Raw genomic sequence first — 18,998 nt, forward strand, 5'->3', positions numbered from 1 at the left:
CCACGTAAATCTTGTGTCTTGTGTTATTTTGATTTCGTTTTCATCATTTGCTACTTGTGTTGTGATAGTCGCATTTTTTGGCGTTTTTCTGCAACAGCATGTTGTCTCCCTTCACTCTTTCAACAAACCTGCCTTGTTGTGGTAACAGCTACCGCCTTCGCTAGATGAAATACCTCCGTCCTTCCAAGAGCGGCCAAATCGCCCCCAAGGAGGAGCAACTCATCCTCCACAAGCTCATTTCTTATCCTTTCTATCTTTGGGTCGCCCATGGCCGGGGACGCGATTGGTGGCTGTCACAAGCTGCGCAACTTTAAGAGGAACGACAATGCTGGGTCATGTTTGGGCTGAGAATTTGGCTTTTCCTCTTTGTTCGCAACGCCAGTTCTTTAATTGCCAGAGGACCATCTCGTCATTGTTCACAACATGATCGAGTTCAGCCTGCTCTCATTTGTCTGGCCGTTGTCCCTGGTGAATTCTACAAATTTGTGGATGCCCGTGAACCGATTCACATACAAGATCGTTGGGCCGAGCTTAGGGACATTCCTGATGGCATGGTCGAGCTTTCAGACGAAGCCTAGTGGGAAGGAAGAGATCCAGTCGGTCTCAAACAAGGATAAATAAAAATAAAAGAAGAGTTAAATGAATTGTACATGTTGAAATGCACATGTGAGTTGTATTAAAAAAAGTTTCAACATTTTGATGTGAAGTCACTAATATATCTAAGTTAAATCATAACTTGCTTACTTTTAAATTTTGAGTAAAGAAGGGTCTAATGAATATATTGACAAGCTCATCTTGGCAATCTCCCTTGCGCTAAAGTAGCTAATATATTTTATTTGATCAATAACTCATTAATTTAAACTTTTAATTGAGATAGGTTTAACTGAATATATTAATGGGCTCAAACTTTATCTTTCTCTTAAATTTCTCTTCAAGTGAAAATATTATCAAGCTTCTGTTGTCACTCCCGGCACATGTAGAATTATCATGTCAGCCTTTATAACTTTAGATGGAAAGTTAAACGGGTTAGATTAAAATGAAAGTTATTGACTTTCCAAGACAACAAAAAGTTCAGATTATATTCAGATTGAACTAAAATTTAGGATGTTTTTAGGAAATTGGGCCATCCATAGACAAAAAAGTCACCCGTGGGAAGCTGAAGACTAAGAGATAGCTCTAAAAGGACTACTCTCAAGACTACGCAAAGGCTCCTTCCTCATCAACATAAACTTGACTCTTACTGAACAGGAGAATTATGCGACTGTTTTTTCAGTCGAATAGAACTATGCAACTTGGCCACTTCAACTACTTAGGCACAGTCCGTCTCGGGAATAGCGTCCCTAAAGCTTCTCCTACTGTCAGCTATCTAATTGTCGGAGCGGCTGCAATGAGATGGTGATTTATCGTGTGGAAGAATATATGCATGGACCTATTGATTGACCTTGATCCGACAGATTTAGAAAAGAGTACTCTAAAGTGCCCAACGAACTTACCCAGAAAAATCTTTGTTTATATTATGCACGATCATAAAATAAGAAGCGATGTAGTATTGGTTATTATGATTGTCAAAATCAGTACTTTTTTATATGACAGATTATCTATATTATTGTTAGTTGAAATGCTCTTAGATGTGATAAGACTAAATTACCTACGTCATTAAAATATAAAGCCCTCTTATTAAAATATAAAGCCCTCCTAGATAAGAGCCTAAGCTAACTAATTCATATAAAAGCAAAAGTGTCCTTAAATTAATAATATTTGGCACGAGTCTAAATTGTCCACGCCACAAAATTCATTGGCACCAAATTAAACCTTTCTAAGAGTCAAAGTCAAATGGAAATCTCATCAACATGAGTTTGCGCTGTCCCCCTCATGTTTGCGCTGTCCCTATTAGGGGTAAGCATTAATCCAAGGTCAACCTTAGACCAATCCAACTTGGCTAGTCCCAGTCTGGTTCTTAGAGAGACCAGGCTGATCCTTAGTCCCAAAGTCCCTTGACTTACGTTGTGGGAGTTGTCCTCGGTCTTGAGACTTTAAGGTTGATCTAACATGAACCAACCATATAAAATATATATAATATTATATATTTTTGCATTTTCTAAATCCTAGCGCCTCTGCCTTTATTATTTCTTATGCAGTTTTATCGTATAAATTAGAAAGTAGAAACCCAACCTTGGTTTGATAAAAAATAATTCGCTTGCCTCACTCTATTCATTTGCCATAGCCTTGCTTGCTACTCACCTCTCTTCACTAGCCTCAATCGCCTCTTATGGTTTAATTGTATTTCATGTGTTCATTTTTTCCATTTTGTTGCTTTTAGCAACTAGAGATTTCTATTGTTACTTTATTCTTAGATTTTTATCTGATATGTACCCATATTCAATGTTACGTTGTTGATGGATATGTAATTTAAAAGAGTACATTTGTCCTTTTAATTAATAAAAACATGAAAAAAAAAATAATCAATTAGTCTCGAGTTAATCTTGGAAATGGACCAATCCAGTCCTCAGTCCCAAAAATTTGGGACCAACACTATGCTAATTGGTCCTTGGGTTAAGTGTTAGACTAGCCCAATTCGGACTATACTCACCCCCAGTCCTTATCATGAAATTTCTTGGTACGAAATGAAGCTATTTTAAATCCAAAGTCAAATAGAAGTCTCCTTGACACGAGCCTAAATTGTCCATCTGCATGAAATTCCTTGGTATGAATTTAAAATGCTTAAGATTTAAGACAAATTTGAAGACTTTTCGATTACAATTTAAAGTCTGTCTACATCCCACGAAGTAAAGCTGTCCAAAAAGTTCAAGATGATTTCAAGAATCATAGACACGAATCTAACTTGTCTCAAGCATGAATACGCGAGATGATTAAGTTCATGTCATGAAGCTCTTGATGGTACAATTTAATATGTGGATGGTCAGAACAAAAAATTCAAGCCATGTCTCTTGCAATAGACATGACATGAGGTTGGGGAAATTGTAAGGAATAAATCTTGTCAGCCTATGATTAGAAGCCATCAAGTTCATTTAAGGCTCCCCTTGTTTCATTAAAAAAATATATTTGAAAAATATTTGAAAAAAAAAATGATCGCTTTTACCTCTTATAAAAATGAGCAACTGAAAGTTATTTTTATCATTTATGAAATTTTTAGATATATATAGTTACTGGTAATGAAAATACTTTTTATTGGCTAATTATTATAAGTAGTATGGACGATCGTTTTTAGGAAAATATTTTTTAAATCATTCATTTTCTGATAAATAAATGGAGCCTATTTCAGAATAAACAGATAATGATTTATTGATTCTTTGCGAAATTCTGTTACGGAATTCTTGGAAACTGGAGATTTTTCAAGGAAGGAGAAGCCTCTTCAAATTTTAGGTCATCAAGACCTTAACCACATGTCATCAAAGCCTTTCGAATTTTAGGTCACCAAGATCTCAACATTGGATCATCAAGATCATAACCAAAAATTCACATCATCAAGACTTTGATCATCTTCAATCCAAGATTGCGCCTTGAAGGACATCAGATTATCTCTATAGCATTTAAAGAAAAGAGTTAGAGAGATCATCATATTTCATTTTGGAAATTGGAAATTGTAGCCATCTTTAGGGGTGTGCAACCAAACCGGGTATACCCAAGAACCGGACCGACCCACCCGAAAAACAAGGGTTGGGAACTGATTCCCATTGAAACCTGGTCAAGGAACCGGTTCCCAAAATTTCAAACCTGTTTAAACCGGTCCGGGAACCAATTTCGAGTGATTACCCACCGAATAACTGGTTTCCAAATTGATTTTGGAACCGGATTTGTAAAAAGAGGTCCAAAACCCTATTTTCCCCCTGATTTCTATTCTTACTCCAACAATCACACATTATTTTTCCTCTTGGCTCTCTCAAACACGCACGGCACTCCTCCTTCATTATTCCTTTTCCTCACTTGCTTCCCTCCCTCACTGGCTCCCTCTCGCACCATCCGACAGAGGAACGGTGTTTGTCGCCGCTAAATTCTTGTTTACCATATGGATTGGCTCACCTAATTTCTCTTTTATAAGAAGAGTTATGCTTGCATAAATGAGTAGCTTCATGTAGTAGTTATGTGAATAAGACTAATATTAGACTCATGTTTGTTACTAATTATTTGCCTTATGATTTTATTTATTATAATTATCCCCATGAACTTAATTTTTTGTTTAGTCAAAAAGTTCACGTATTTATTTATTACAAGTGCTTAATGTTTCAATACAAATTAAAAGGATTACGTTATTTTCTCACATATTAATATAAAATTCGAAATCGTATAGGATATCGGGAGATTGCAAAATAGGTTTCAATGAAAACAGAGTTGACCTTGAAACCGAACCGAAAAAACAGGGTGGGTCGGATATAGGGTCCAATACAAACAATGTCGGGTACATGGTCTAAAAAAGGGAAATCGGTTATAACAGGGTCTCGGTCTAGACACTATCCACCTTGGACCCAATCACCCCTAGCCATCTTCAAATTAATGCACATTCAGGACACTTCTATTTGCTTTAATTTCATGTTGTAGATTTTTTTTTTTGTCGGTCCTACTCTATTCCTACACTACACTCACTCAGATTTTTGCCCTACCTTTGAGTGTGGGAGTCGAAACCCACTCCGAAACTTACGCGTCCCCATCCCATTCCCATCGAAAGGTGGGGATTTGAAACTTCCCTCTTCTATGTTGGAAGAGTGGTTTGCGAATCAAGGTAATTATGTTCAGATTTATTTGAGTACAATATTCCATCCCAATTTATCAAAAAACCTTGGTTTGCTCATTTGAACCTCTTTGTTTTTTGCCCAAATGAAAACCTCTTTATTTCGGTTCCAATTTGCAAAAGGAAAAACAAAAGCAAAAAATTGTTTTCTTTTGTGACTTCAATTGTAGCCATCTATAAATTGTTATAACTGTCACAAAGATGCAATTAAATTTTAAAACTTTAAAAATATGTAATCAAGTTTTAAAAGTTATTAAATTGATAAAATTAAGTCATTATGTTAATTTTGTTCAACTTTGCTAACGGAAAATGTTAACGTGATTTTTTTAATATAAATTTTATTTAAAATACACTAAAAAATAATATAACTCAAAAAAGAAAAGGGGAAACCCAGCTCTCTCCATTGCTGTTCCACCATCATCGGCTGGTGGGATGGGGATAGTTGTGCACTCTTTCCTTTTTCTTTCTTTTTCAAAATTTAATTTATTTTTAATATAATTTAAACTATTTAGATCATAACAACACCTTTTAGCTTTTATACTTCATGTTTTAGCCACACCAATTAAATGGACTTTATGAAAAAAAAAAATTAGATGAATTTGATTGCACAAAGTTGATAAATTTTATAACCTAATTACATTTTTTTTATAAAATTCAACTGTACTTTGTGATAAGCTTCAAGATTTTAAGTGTATTTATTCTTTATATTTATATATACAAAATTATCCACACAATCTATTGAGTAAGGGACAAGATCCTTTATTTCGATAAAGGCAAAGAACAAAAGGACAAATCCAAAAAAATTCGTAACAAACACGCCAAATGGATCAACGTGGCACCCCTCATTCCATCAGCTTCCCATCCTCATCCAGGGACGGTTGCCTCCCACCACTTCGCTCTCTCACTCCCTGGCCCCGTCTCTGCAAATCAAGAACCGGGAGACACTGACAACCCCCGGGAAAAAAATCCATCTCCTTAGCTTCTCCGACCTGTTCTTCCATCTTGGAATCGTGGGTAAACGCTAGATTTCGACGATCGCGGTGAAAAGCGCGAGCTTTGGGAGGGACATGGGCAAGCACGGGTACTTGAGAATGCGGACGGACCGGGAAGCGAGCGACCAGATCGGCTCCGATCTGGAGGAGCTCGGCGCCGCCGCGAGGAAGCTGGCGACCCACGCGATCATGCTGGGCAGCCTGGGGTTCGGGACCACGTTTCTTGAATGGGTAGCCTCGTTTGCTGCGATGTGAGGGCTCGAATTCCCGGCTCTGCCTCTCTCGTTGTGCTCTCTGTTTCTCGTCGATGATCGGAAGTGGTCGTGATGTTGTAAAGTCTTTATGTTAATTTGGCATGTTCTTGCTCGATACCCGTGATTTGTTCTTGTTGCGTGCGGTGCACGATGACCCTTTTTCAGTTGTTTTTTTGCAACCGATGAGGTCGGTGTGCGGGTCTTGGGATATACTAAATTGTGCTCTGTTTATGCCCTCTTTCGGTTAATTGTCATTTTGAGTTTAGTCATTCAGTGTCAGATTCGCCAGTCTGATTTAGATGTTGTCCTGAGGATTGGTTTCTTATCTGAGCTTTTTGAACTGCTCTGCACAAATGGAGATTGGACATTGGTGTTTTTTTTTTTTTTTTCTATTAATTGGTTTCAACTGTCCTCAACACTGAGCCTGCTGCTTTTTTCGCTTAATCTTTGCAAGACCATTTGTGGATTCGATAGAGGTATTAAATCCCACATGAAATTTCATGTATATGAATATGGTAGAACTTCCTTGTGTCTACCAGGGCATCATAACTTCAGCCTTTCCACCTGGCAGAAGCAGTACGCTGAGTTTTCGATAGATAGGAATTTGGGTCATAACCCAAAATTGAAGTAGGAAATGAGAGTAGATACACTGAGCACCAGTTTTGTAATTGAAACTGATATGGCAAATTTGGAAGCTAATGGAAGTGGCCTTTTGGTTTTTGTTGGTGCAGTTATTTGTTGGTCCTTGACCGAACAAATTGGAGAACGAAGATTCTCACGGGGTCGTTGATCCCATACATATTCTTTAGTCTTCCTTCAGTACTGTTCAACGTATTCAGGTGACTATGAAATTCTACAAAACCATTTCTTCTGTCCGAATTTCCTCACTAAGTAACTTTTCATTTCCTGCCTTGTTCAGGGGAGAAGTAGGAAAGTGGATTGCCTTCATTGCTGTTATACTGCGACTGTTTTTTCCTCGGCATTTCGCAGGTATTGTTTTTTTCTTGCACGAGTTACACTTTTCATTTTAAGCATATTTTTGAAGTGTTTACCTGTGCTTTTGCTAATTCGGCCAGCAATTTGCTTATCTAAGCCCTTAAATACACTCTGCATCCTATGTCAGTTGAAACAAGGCAACGTGTATCTTCTTTTCTCTCTCGATTCGGTCAATAGATTCTTTCATTTCCTTAAGACAACTTTTCATATTGTATTATCCGTGGAAATACTGAAACCAGATATTCTGGCTAGCCATATATAGTCTATCTTGTAGAAATTAACTTTTAGGTTGATGAGAGAGTAATCTGTGGAAATTACAGACGTGCTTCATAACAGTGCTCATCTTTATTTTGCTGTTCACACCAGATCTTTGATTATCTAATTCATATGCTATTCACTTTCATAATCCCTGTTCACTGTCATATCTTCTGGCTGCAGATTGGCTGGAAGTGCCAGCTGCTCTGATTCTATTGATAGTGGTGGCTCCAAGCTTGTTCGCTAGCACCATTAGAGACAGCTGGGTTGGAGTGGCGATATGTCTTGTTATTGCGTGTTATCTTCTACAAGAGCACATCCGAGCATCTGGTGGCTTTAGAAACTCATTTACACAGCCACACGGTATTTCGAACACCATCGGAATACTCATCCTGCTGGTTTTCCCTATGTGGGGGTTGGTGATAGATTTTCTATAGCCAGTTTCAGCAGGCTGGCATTGCCTTGGCAGTGTTGTGAATCCATGTTTACTTCTTTCATCGTTTGAGAAGATATGAATTCATGCAGACCTGTCATTGTTGCTTATTACTATCCTTATATAAGAGTGAGAACGATTGAGCAAATAAAAACTATTTTTCGGATCTTGGTTTTGCTTTTGCTGTGAGAACTTGGTCTGCAAACAATGATACTTGCTCACTAATGTGAGGATGGAAACTTTTCTCCTTGAAAATTCCCGATCTTGTAGGTATTGTAGACTAGCAACATTCGCACATTGGAGGGTCGAATAACTTAGGAGGTGTTTTTCGAGACTCAAACGTCGCTCAATTGGGATATACGACCTATCAATTCGAAAATCATGATGTGAATTTTCAAAATCTAGGAGGAATCGAACTAAGATAAGGTTATTTTGGACTTCCGTTCAATCAAAACAGCAAGTCATGTTCTGTAGCACGAGAATCACAGATTTGAAGCCAAATCAAGTTCAATCATCCATATTTATCATCAATGAACAATCAATCATAGCAAATCAACATCAATTAAGTATCTAAACATGACATTCAGTCCCAAAATTGAACCTTAGCCTCAATCAGTTAATCCGGTCTCGTTTCACAGGGTTCGAGATTGAGGAAATTACCTTTGATGTGATTTTGTTGATTTGATTGAACCAATGAATCTTCTCCGTAGTTCAATCGGAGGCTCGAGAACATGATCGGAATGCTTCGAGACTCCACAAGCATCGGCTAAGAGTCGATTTATAGCAACCGCAGGAACTTGTCTAGATTCAGACGGGTTTGGGACCGCCAAGGCTAGATTAGGTTGTTGGAAGAGATCCGGCGGCTGATTGGTCTTTTTCCGAGCTCGGTGAAGTCAGAACACCTCCTTAAGGCTAATCGGAACTGATCAGCAACTCTAGAAATCAACGACACCTGCCGCTTTTGGTCGGGAACAAATTCGATCCAAAAATTGGACCGGTCTACTCGCCGGTTGAAGAAAATGAGTCCGGAGATCTTCCGACAGCTTGATCGACCAGTCCCCGACCGCAGCGAGGTCGGAGATTGTTGAAGGATGAAAATAGATAAAATCGCACGCCAAAAGGATGCTGGGCGATTCCAATCGAAGCTAGTTGTACCGACGTTGCTAGCCCTATTGATTTAGGAGACTAATTAGAAAAACGACTCAAGCGGGGAGATTTGGTGGTCAGCGATAGCTGGTGTGGGTCCGACAGGAACCAGAGGATAGAGAGGGTCGCTGGTGTAGGTGGAGTACCGTCGGTAAAGGGCTGGACCGACAGTGACCGGTTCGCTAGAGGGAGAATAGATTGGATCGAGAGAGAGAGAGAGAGAGAGATCTAAGGAGAGAAAAGGAAGTGTGCAGAGTGAGCCCCCCAAAAATTGTAGGGAAAAGTGGTATATATACCCTCCCCAAATCAACTGATATAAACTATTGGTTCGATTCAACAGTTGAAATATTAATCCAATGGTCAAAAGTTAATTCCGAAGGTTCAATTATGATCTTGAGGTGTCGGGTAATCGATTTAATGGGTTTGATTTACAAAAACCTAAGTTGAAATTGAAAATTGCATCAAAATGTCTAATTAGGGGTCAAATTGTAAATTTGCGAAATCCAGGGATTATTTTGCAAAATCTTGGGAAATTGAGAGTGTAGAAACGAAATTGACACAGAGGATTCCGGAATCGATCACTAAAGTTTTGAAACTGGTCGGCAAACAACTAAACCAGCCAGCTCCATCGATGGCAAGTCAAACCAATTGGCTTCGGTTTGGCTAGTTCTTGACCAGTTTGGTCCGATCTTGGCTAGTTCATTCGCTTGGGGCCTTTGTGGTTTCAAGATTTATGCAATTTGGTTCCTCAAAGATCAAATTGAAAAGAAAACTTACACGATTTGAAAGAAAATTACCTAATTATGATTCAATTAAGCCAATTAAACTTCACAAATGTGATTTAGGGATCTTTTATTGACTTAATTGAATGATTGCTACGAAAAGCAACGGATCACAATGATGAGTGCTTCGAATTGAGCTTAAAGGGCTAAAATGATCGAATTTGCAATTCAATGAGTAAAATTGTAAATTGATTGAAATTGAGTTTAATTAATACCATAATTACCCCAATTTAATTAATCATCCATATGTAAGGTCATTTAATGCATTGTAATTGGCCTTGAAGTGATGTGCCCGAGGTTAGGTCAAAAATAAATCTAGGTCTAATATCAAAATTGGACTCGGATTTATGAAATTAAATCATAACATTGAATAGGTCAATTCAAATTTTGTCAATTGAAGTTTAATTACTTGACTTTCTTATGCTTGAGAGGGTAAAATTCCTCAAATCGAGAAGTTCTAATGTGACTTTCTCAAAATTGATTTTGGATTTGGACCTATCTCAAGAAAATGAGTGGAAAATTATTGTCCGTTCACAAGTCATGAAGATTAATTTTGGTCCTCTAATTAGGGCTCAAAACAGTAATTTGTATTTTGAATACATGAGTGGATTTAAAATAGCCTCTAAACCAAATATCGAAGAAGGAATTACACCTAATTATGACTACAATGAAAGTAATTTGATTTTTGGCCGATTTATAACCTACAAATGAAAAATTCGAAAAACAAGGTTCTTAATCAATTTTTGTGAAATTTTTTACACAAAAGTCAAAATGACATTGAAAGAAATATTTTTGGGGATTTTCGATTTTTCCAATTTTTTTTTTTTTATCAAAGATTTGACCAAAGGTCAATATTTTTACTTGACTTTTCCTAAAAGGCTGATTTCTTTGTCAAATCTCTTAAGTTTTTTTTTTTTTTTGAGAAATTAATTTGACAAAAGTGAAATTAAAGCTGAATGGCATCTTTTTAGGTAAAAAGTGAATTTTTTACCCAGGGTTGACTCTTGTTTAAGGATTGACCACAAGCCAACCAGAAAATCAATCATTTGACTTTTTGATTTTTCTTTAAAATGACTTGGAAATTACTTTAAAACAACAATATATAAGAAAGAAATGAAAAACGATATTTTTTTGTCAAAAAAGGGGCTTTGTCGCAATTAGAAACCAAAATCTTGATTTTTTGTTATTCTCAACGTGTCGACTAAAAATTAGGTGTCAACAAGAGTAAGGGTTGCCCTGCCCCACTGAGGTGAGGACTACCCACGCCTGCCCAAATGAGGCAATCCTCACCCAATCCAGTAGAGTGGGCCTCCCTCTTGCAAGGGTAGTCCTCACTTGAGGCCAGTGACCTTTGATCATTAATGAGGCCTGACGATGGCTGGCGGAGGGAAAAAGGGAAAAAAAAAAAAAAAAAAGCAAAAAGAAGAGAAGAGAGAAGGGAAAAAAATAAGAAAAAAAAGCAAAAGTAAAGAAAAAAAAAGAGAAGAAAAAAATGAAAAATAAAATAAAATATAAAATATAAAATTTGAAAAAGAAAATATTGTTAAAATTTTTCCACGTCATGCTATGCATGATGACTAGAGTTCACGTTAGAAATTTCTGGTCAAAATTAGTTAGACGAACGCAATTGACAAACTTGAAAAGGTTTAGGATTCGGTTAGCATAATTAATATTTTTAATATTGAATTGACAAAAATGTAATAGATTTATGACTTTTTCGATAATTTTACCTTAAAAAGAATGGAGACCGCCCTTCTTTATTCACAATCCAGCAATCGAGAAGCTGAAACGTAGCTAAGCATATATGCTAATTGACACCAATGCGGGGAAGTCGATCGATAAACAGCCCAATTTTCTTTTTAAAAAAACACCAATTTTGGTCCAGTGGCATTTTTGCCTCAAATTTTTTTTTTTTTGGCGAAAAAATAACTAAGTTTCACTCCAAGTCAAATTCTATCCCCCATTAACTTTCCATCTAATCACGCGGTTAATTATCCATGTGTCATTTTACGTGCCTAACTCTTTCCATTTGGCATGTTCTCTCCCTTCACTGTCTCAATGAACATGCCTTGTTGCGATAATAGCTACCGCCTTTGCTGGATGGAAATACCTCCGCCCATCCAAGAGCTGCCAAATCGCCCCAATAAGGAACACCTCTCCCTCCACAAGCTCGTACCTGATCCTCTCTCTCTCTCTCTCTTTGGGTCAAGAGCCAGATCCAAGCTTCAGACGTCGGATCCGACGACACTACGCTCAGTCCGAGGTCGCCCATGGCCAGTGACGCCATAGGCAATTGTCGCGAGCAACGCGACTTTGAGGAGAGATACAGTGACAGATCCTGTTCGGGCTGAGGATTTGGCTTTTCCTCTTTGTTCACGATGCCAGCTCTTTCATTGCCGGAGGACCATCTTGTCACTGTTCACAACACGATTGAGTTCAGCCTTCTCTCATTGGTCCGGCCGTCGTCCTTGGTGAACTAGACAAATTCGTGGATGCCGGCGAACCGATTCACGTACAAGATCATCGGGCTGAGCTTGGGGACGTTCACGATGGCATGGTCGAGCTTCCGGACGAAGCCTAATGGGAAGGAGGAGATCCAATCAGTCTTGAACAAGGATAAATAACAATAAAATAAGAGTTAAATGAATTGTACATGTTGAAATGCAAGTGTGAGTTGTATTAGAAAAAAGTTCGATATTTTGACGTGAAGTTGGTAATATATCTAAGTTAAATCATAAATTTTTTAATTAAATTTTGAGTGAAGATGGGTCTAATGAATCTATTGACAAGCTCGAACTTCTTGGCAATCTCCCTTGCGCTAAAGTAGTTAATATATCTTATTTGATCTATAACTCATTAATTTAAACTTTTAATTGAAATAGGTCTAACTGAATATATTAATAGGCTTGAACTTCTATCTTTTTATTGAAGATCTCCTCAAGTGAAAGTATTATCAAGCTTCTGTTGCTGCTGCTCCTAGCACATGTGGAATTGCCACGTCAACCTTTAATTGTAACGTTAGATGGAAAGTTAATGAGGTTAGATTAGGGTATAAAATGAAAGTTATCGACTTTCCGAGACAACAAAAAGTTCATATTATTATTCAAATTGAACTAGAATTTTGGGATGTTTTTAGGAAATTGGGCCGTCCATAGACAAAGAAGTCACCCGTGGGACTTTTTTTTTTGTCGAATAGTCTGTTTTAGGAGTAGCACCCCTAAAGCTTCTCCTACTGTCAGCTATCCAATTATCAGAGGTGCCGCGATGGTGCCATGAGATGGCGGTTTATCATATGAAATAATATATCCACAGACCTATTGATTGACCATGATCCGACAGATTTAGAAAAGAGTATTCTAAAGTGCCTAACAAACTTACCTAGAAAAGTCTTTGTTTATATTATGCATGATTATAAAAATAAGAAGCGATGTGGTATTGGTTATTATGATTGTCAAAATCGGTACTTCTTGATATAACAAACTATATATATTTTATTGTAAGTTGAAATGCTCTTAGATCTGATAAGACTAAATTACCTACTTCATTAAAATATAAAGCCCTCCTATATAAGGGCCTAAACTAACTAATTCATGTAAAAGCAAAAGTGTCCTTAAATTAATACTCTTTGGTACGAATCTAAGCTGTCCCCACCACAAAATTCCCTGGCACCAAATTAAACCTCTCTAAAAGTCAAAGTCAAATGAAAATCTCCTCGACATAAGCTAGAGCTGTCCTCATCAAGAATAAGCATCAGTCCAGGATTAACCGTGGACTGATCTTGGACCAGCCCAACCCGGTCAGTCCTAGTTCGGTTCCCAAAGAGACTAGGCTGATTTTTTAATCCTAAAATCCCTTGATCTTACATTATGTGGGTTGGCCCTCAGTTTTGAGACTTTAGGGTTAGTCTAACCCAGACCAACCTTTTATATATGTATATATTATAATTATGTAATATATATTATAAGCACCTTTGCCTTTGTTCTTTCTTATGCAGTTTTGTTGTGTGATTAGAAAGTAGAAACCTAACCGTGATTTGACAAAAAATAAATAAAAACCCTATTTGCTCGCCTCTCTCTATTCCTATGCTGCGGCCATGCTTGCTGCTCACCTCTCTTTGCTTGCCTCGATTTCCTTTTATAATTTAATTGTATTTCACATGTTCATTTTTTATGGTTTGTTGCTTTTAGCAACAAGAGATTTCTATTGTTATCTTATCTTATAAATATATTTGATATGTACCCATATTCAATGTTACATTGTTGATGGATATATAATTTGAAAGAGTATATTTGTCTTTTTAATTAACACAAAAATTTGAACAAAAAAATAATCGATTGGTCTCGAGTTAATCTTGGAAATGGATCAGTCTGGTCCTTGGTCCCGAAACACTGTGTTGATTGGTTCTTCAATTAAGTACTAGTCCAATTTAGACCATGCTCAATCACAGTCCTTATCAGGAAATTTCTTGGTACGAAATGAAGCTGTTTTAAATTCAAAGTCAAACGGAAGTCTCCTTGACACGAGCCTAAACTGTCCATCCGCATGAAATTCCTTGGCATGAAGTTAAAATGCCTACGATTCAAGAAAAATTTGAAGACTTTTCGATTACAATACACTTCTATTTGCTTTAATTTCATGTTGCAGATTAATTTGAGTACAATATTCCATCCCAGTTTATCAAGTAGACTTTGGTTTGCTCATTTGAACCTCTTTATTTTTTGCCCAAAAAGAAAACCTCTTTATTTCCGTTCCAACTTGTAGAAGGAAAAAAAAAATCTTTTGAGACTTCAATTTTAGATTGTAGCCATTTATAAATTGTCAAAATTTTGTGCAATTAAATCTTAAAAGTTAAAATATATATATAAGTTCTAAAACTGGCTAAATTGATGTAATTAAATCATTCTTTTAAATTTGTTTGACTTGATTAACGGAAAGTGTTAATATAATTTTTTAAAATTTGTTTTCTCTTACATGACATTGATGCGACTAAAACAACATGACTTTTGTCCAAATTTGATTTTAATATATTTTTTTTAAAATACATTAGAAAAATATCAACTCAAAAAAAGAAAAGGGGAAAACCAGCTCTCTACGTTGCCGCCCCACCATGTGTGCCTTACTTCCTTTTTCTTTCTTTTTTAAAAATTTAATTTATTTTTAATATAATTTAATAAAATATCTAGATCATAACAACATTATTTTAGCTTTATACTTCATATTTTAACCTCATCAATTAAATGAACCTTACGACAAAAAAAAATTAGATAGACTTGGTTGCACAAATTTAATTAATTTTAAAACTTAATTATATTTTTTTTATAAAATTTAATTATATTTTCATGATAAATTTTAAAATTTCAGGTATATTTATTCTTTATATTTATATATACAAAATTATCCACAGTATCTATTGAGTAAAGGACGGTATCTTTTTTTTTCGATAAAGAGAAAGAAGTTCTCGAGAAGAGAAGGACAAAACCCTTTCGACCAAAAAAATAAAGAAAGAAAAAGGACAGGATCCAAAAAATTCACAACAGTCGATCGAGAAAATATTCCATTTTAGATCGAACCGAGTGGGTCCACGTGGCACCCCGCATTCAATAATCTTCCCCACCGCTTCGCTGTCTCTCACTCCCCGGCCCCGGCTCTGCAAATCAAGAACCGGATATCGATGCCGACAACCCCAAGAAAAAATATCCATCTCCTTCGCTTCTCCGACCTGTTCTTCCATCTTGGAATCGTGGGTCGCCGCTAGATTTCGACGACCGCGGCGAAGAGCGCGAGCTTCGGGGGGACATGGGCAAGCGCGGGTACTTGAGAATGCGGACGGACCGGGAAGCCAGCGACCAGATCGGGTCCGATCTGAAGGAGCTCGGCGCCGCCGCGAGGAAGCTGGCGGGCCACGCGATCAAGCTGGGCAGCCTCGGGTTCGGGACCACGTTTCTTGAATGGGTGGCCTCGTTTGCTGCGATGTGAGGGCTCGAATTCCCGGTTCTGCCCCTCTCGTTGTGCTCTCTGTTTCTCGTCGATGATTGGAAATGTTCGCGATGCTGTGGAGTTTTTATGTTAATTTGGCATGTTCTTGCTCGATACCCGTGATTTGTTCTTGTTGCGTGCGGTGGATGATGACCCTTTTTCAGTTGTTCTTTTGCAACTGATGAGGTCGGTGTGCGGGTCTTGGGATACTAAATTGTGCTTTGTTTATGCCCTCTTTCGGTTAATTGTCATTTTGAGTTTAGTCATTCAGTGTCAAATTCGCCAGTCTGATTTCTTAAGTGAAAGCGTATCAGATGTCCTGAGGATTGGTTTCTTATCTGAGCTTTTGGAATTGCTCTGCACAAATGGAAATTGGACATTGGTTTTTCCTTCTTCTTCTTTTTTTCCTGTTATTTGGTTTCCGCTGTCCTCAACACTGAGCTTGCTGCATTTTTTCGCTTAATCTTTGCAAGAACATTTGTGGATTTATAGAGGTATTAAATCCCACATGAAATTTCGTGTATATGAATACAGTAGAACTTCCTTGTGAGGTTTTATGGAATAGAATTCTATCTACCAGGGCATCAGAGCTTCAGCCTATCTACCTGGCAGAAGCAGCACGCCCGGTTTTCGATAGATAGGAATTTGGGTCATAAGCCAAAATTGAAGTAGGAAATGAGAGTAGATACAGTGAGCACTAGTTTCGCACTTGAAACTGATATGGCAATTTCGGAAGCTAATGGAAGTGGCCTTATGGTTTTTGTTGGTGCAGTTATTTGTTGGTCCTGGATCGAACAAATTGGAGAACGAACATTCTCACAGGACTGTTGATCCCATACATATTCTTTAGTCTTCCTTCGTTACTGTTCAACGTATTCAGGTGACTATGAAATTCTGCAAAACCATTTCTTCCGTCCAAATTTCCTCCCAAACTAACTTTTCATTTCCTGTCTTGTTCAGGGGAGAAGTAGGAGAGTGGATTGCCTTCATTGCTGTTATACTGCGACTGTTTTTTCCTCGGCATTTCCCAAGTATTGTTTTTTCTTTGCGCGAAATTACACTTTTCATTTTAAGCATATTTATTGAAGTGTTTACCTGTGCTTTTGCTAATTTGGCCAGCAATTTGCTTATCTAAACCTTTAAATACACTCTGTATCCTATGTCAGATGAAACAAGGCAGTGTGTATCTTCTTTTCTCACTCAATTCAGTCAATAGATTCTTTAATTTCCTTAAGACAACTTTTCATATTGTATTGTCCGTGGAATTACTGAAATCATTTACTCTGGCTAGCCAAAGATAGTCTGACTTGTAAGAACTAACTTTTAGGTTGGTAAGAGAGTAATCTGTGGGAAATACAGTGACTGGCGTGCTTAATAACAGTGCTCATCCTTATTTTGCTGTTTACATCAGTATCTTTGATTACCCAATTCATAATCCCTTTTCATCGTAATGTCTTTTGGCTGCAGATTGGCTGGAAATGCCAGCTGCTCTGATTCTATTGCTAGTGGTGGCTCCGAGCTTGTTCGCTAGCACCTTTAGAGACAGCTGGGTTGGAGTGGTGATATGTCTTGTGATTGCGTGTTATCTTCTACAAGAGCACATCCGAGCATCTGGTGGCTTTAGAAACTCCTTTACACAGCCACACGGCATTTCGAACACCATCGGAATACTCATCCTGCTGGTTTTCCCCGTGTGGGGGTTGGTGGTATATTTTCTATAGCCAGTTTCCAGCAGGCCGGCATCGTCCTGGCAGTGTTGTGATTCCATATTTGCTTCTTTCATTGTTTGAGAAGATATTGATTCATGCAGACTTGTCATTGTTGCTTAGTACTCCAATAATTGAAACATCCTTATATAAGAGTGAGAAAGATTGAGCGAATTCAAACTATTTTTCGGATCTTGGTGTTGCTTTTGCTGTGAGAACTTGGTCTGCAAACAATTATACTTGCTCACTAATGTGAGGATGGAAACTTTTCTCCTTGAAAGTTCCTCATCTTGTAGGTAACTGGTGCTTCCATATTGTAACTTGTGTAGATGATTTAGTAGTTTGGAGTTTATGTGCCGATTTGTGAAGTCGATTTTTAGCTTTTGTGTTTTAGCAAAATGATTTTAGGAGGTAGAACCGAGCATATATGGAAGTGCGTTAACCAAAGACGATTCAGTAGCATTGCCTCTCGTCGTTGTGGTACTAAAATAATCTCTTTTAGAGTGCGTTTGTTCGGGGATAGTGTCGTTCGAGAATTGATTTTATGGATTTTTATTAGTTTGATTTGCGAAAAATGATTAGCCAATCGAAAATCTTTCCATTTAACGAAAACATTCATGCATACTTTTAGGAAAGTGAATTTTCAAATCTAAAGGAGTAAAAAATGGCTTCCTAAATTGCTCATCTCTAATATTCGAATATTTCCTTCTTCTTTTTTTCTGTTCTATTTTAATTTTTTAATATTTTTAATATTTTTTGTTCATTTTCTTTCTTCTTCTTCGGTCAGAGGCCAACGGCTAGCCATAGGCGAGACTTGAGCTCGCTAGCCTCGAGGAGCTCGAGTCTCACCATTTTTAGCGAGCTCATGCTTGTGGTTAGTAATCGGCGGCCGGTGGAGTGGGAAAAAATTTAATAGTTTTATTTTTTTGGGTCATGCAATAAGAGTGAAATTATTTTTCAAATCCAAATATCAGAAAATGATTTTGGTCACATATCGCCAAACAAAACAAAGGGAAATTATCCACTTTCTCAAAAAATAATTTACAAGAAAGTATTTTTTTTTTTTTTTAATTAGGAAGTCTTCTATGAAACAAATGCGTTAGTGAAATTTCTTTAGTCCGCATATTTGCTCTATTAACCCTGACTATTCTCGATCGAGTTTCCTTCTTCACTTAACTCTCTGCTTTTCTAATTTCCTTATTCCATTCTCTTCAACCCAAATTCACTCCACAGACCAACAGGTCAAAGCGCTATAAATCATAACTGGGTTTTCTAGTTGCTTCGATCTTTGATTTGTGAGGTAAAACCACACAAATGTTCAATGCTCGGTCACTCTCACTGGTTGGCGCGGATAATCAAATTGTTCAATACGTGATTGTTTTCATTTGTACCTCATGATTTCTGCTGTTAGGTCGGTCAGTGTTTTCCAGATCAATATTGAAGAGAGATAAAATGAAGAGTTAATATCACGAAAAATCCTAAAGTGGTATATCCGTGACAAATTTATTTTTCGTTAGTTTTCATTAAATTTTACTATCAAATTACTGAATTGGAATATATGTGGCATTTGACAAGTGCATCGGTTTGGAATTTTATTCTCTGTTCGTCATAGTTGTATCGGTTTATGATTTTTTGTGATAATAATTCAATTTAAAGAATGTACCAGTTTGAAGTTTTTGACAATCATAATATTAATTTGAGTAAATTTGTC

General features: G+C 37.3%; 2 protein-coding genes across 2 annotated transcripts; both read left to right on the top strand.

The window, feature by feature from the left end:
- The first annotated feature begins 5,582 nt into the window (after positions 1-5,582).
- Positions 5,583-7,844, top strand: LOC104452662 (cold-regulated 413 plasma membrane protein 1). The gene is made up of 4 exons (XM_010067125.3): positions 5,583-5,990; positions 6,725-6,832; positions 6,913-6,983; positions 7,428-7,844. The coding sequence occupies exons 1-4, from the start codon at positions 5,815-5,817 to the stop codon at positions 7,679-7,681; spliced, it is 609 nt and encodes a 202-aa protein (XP_010065427.2). The 5' UTR covers positions 5,583-5,814; the 3' UTR covers positions 7,682-7,844.
- A 7,371-nt stretch (positions 7,845-15,215) lies between these two features.
- LOC104452661 (cold-regulated 413 plasma membrane protein 1) lies at positions 15,216-17,607 on the top strand. Its single transcript, XM_010067124.3, has 4 exons — positions 15,216-15,577; positions 16,354-16,461; positions 16,542-16,612; positions 17,049-17,607. The coding sequence occupies exons 1-4, from the start codon at positions 15,402-15,404 to the stop codon at positions 17,300-17,302; spliced, it is 609 nt and encodes a 202-aa protein (XP_010065426.1). The 5' UTR covers positions 15,216-15,401; the 3' UTR covers positions 17,303-17,607.
- Positions 17,608-18,998: the final 1,391 nt, after the last annotated feature.

The sequence above is a fragment of the Eucalyptus grandis genome, chromosome 7 (genome assembly GCF_016545825.1).
Source record: "Eucalyptus grandis isolate ANBG69807.140 chromosome 7, ASM1654582v1, whole genome shotgun sequence".
In the NCBI taxonomy this organism is placed as follows: Eukaryota; Viridiplantae; Streptophyta; class Magnoliopsida; order Myrtales; family Myrtaceae; genus Eucalyptus; species Eucalyptus grandis.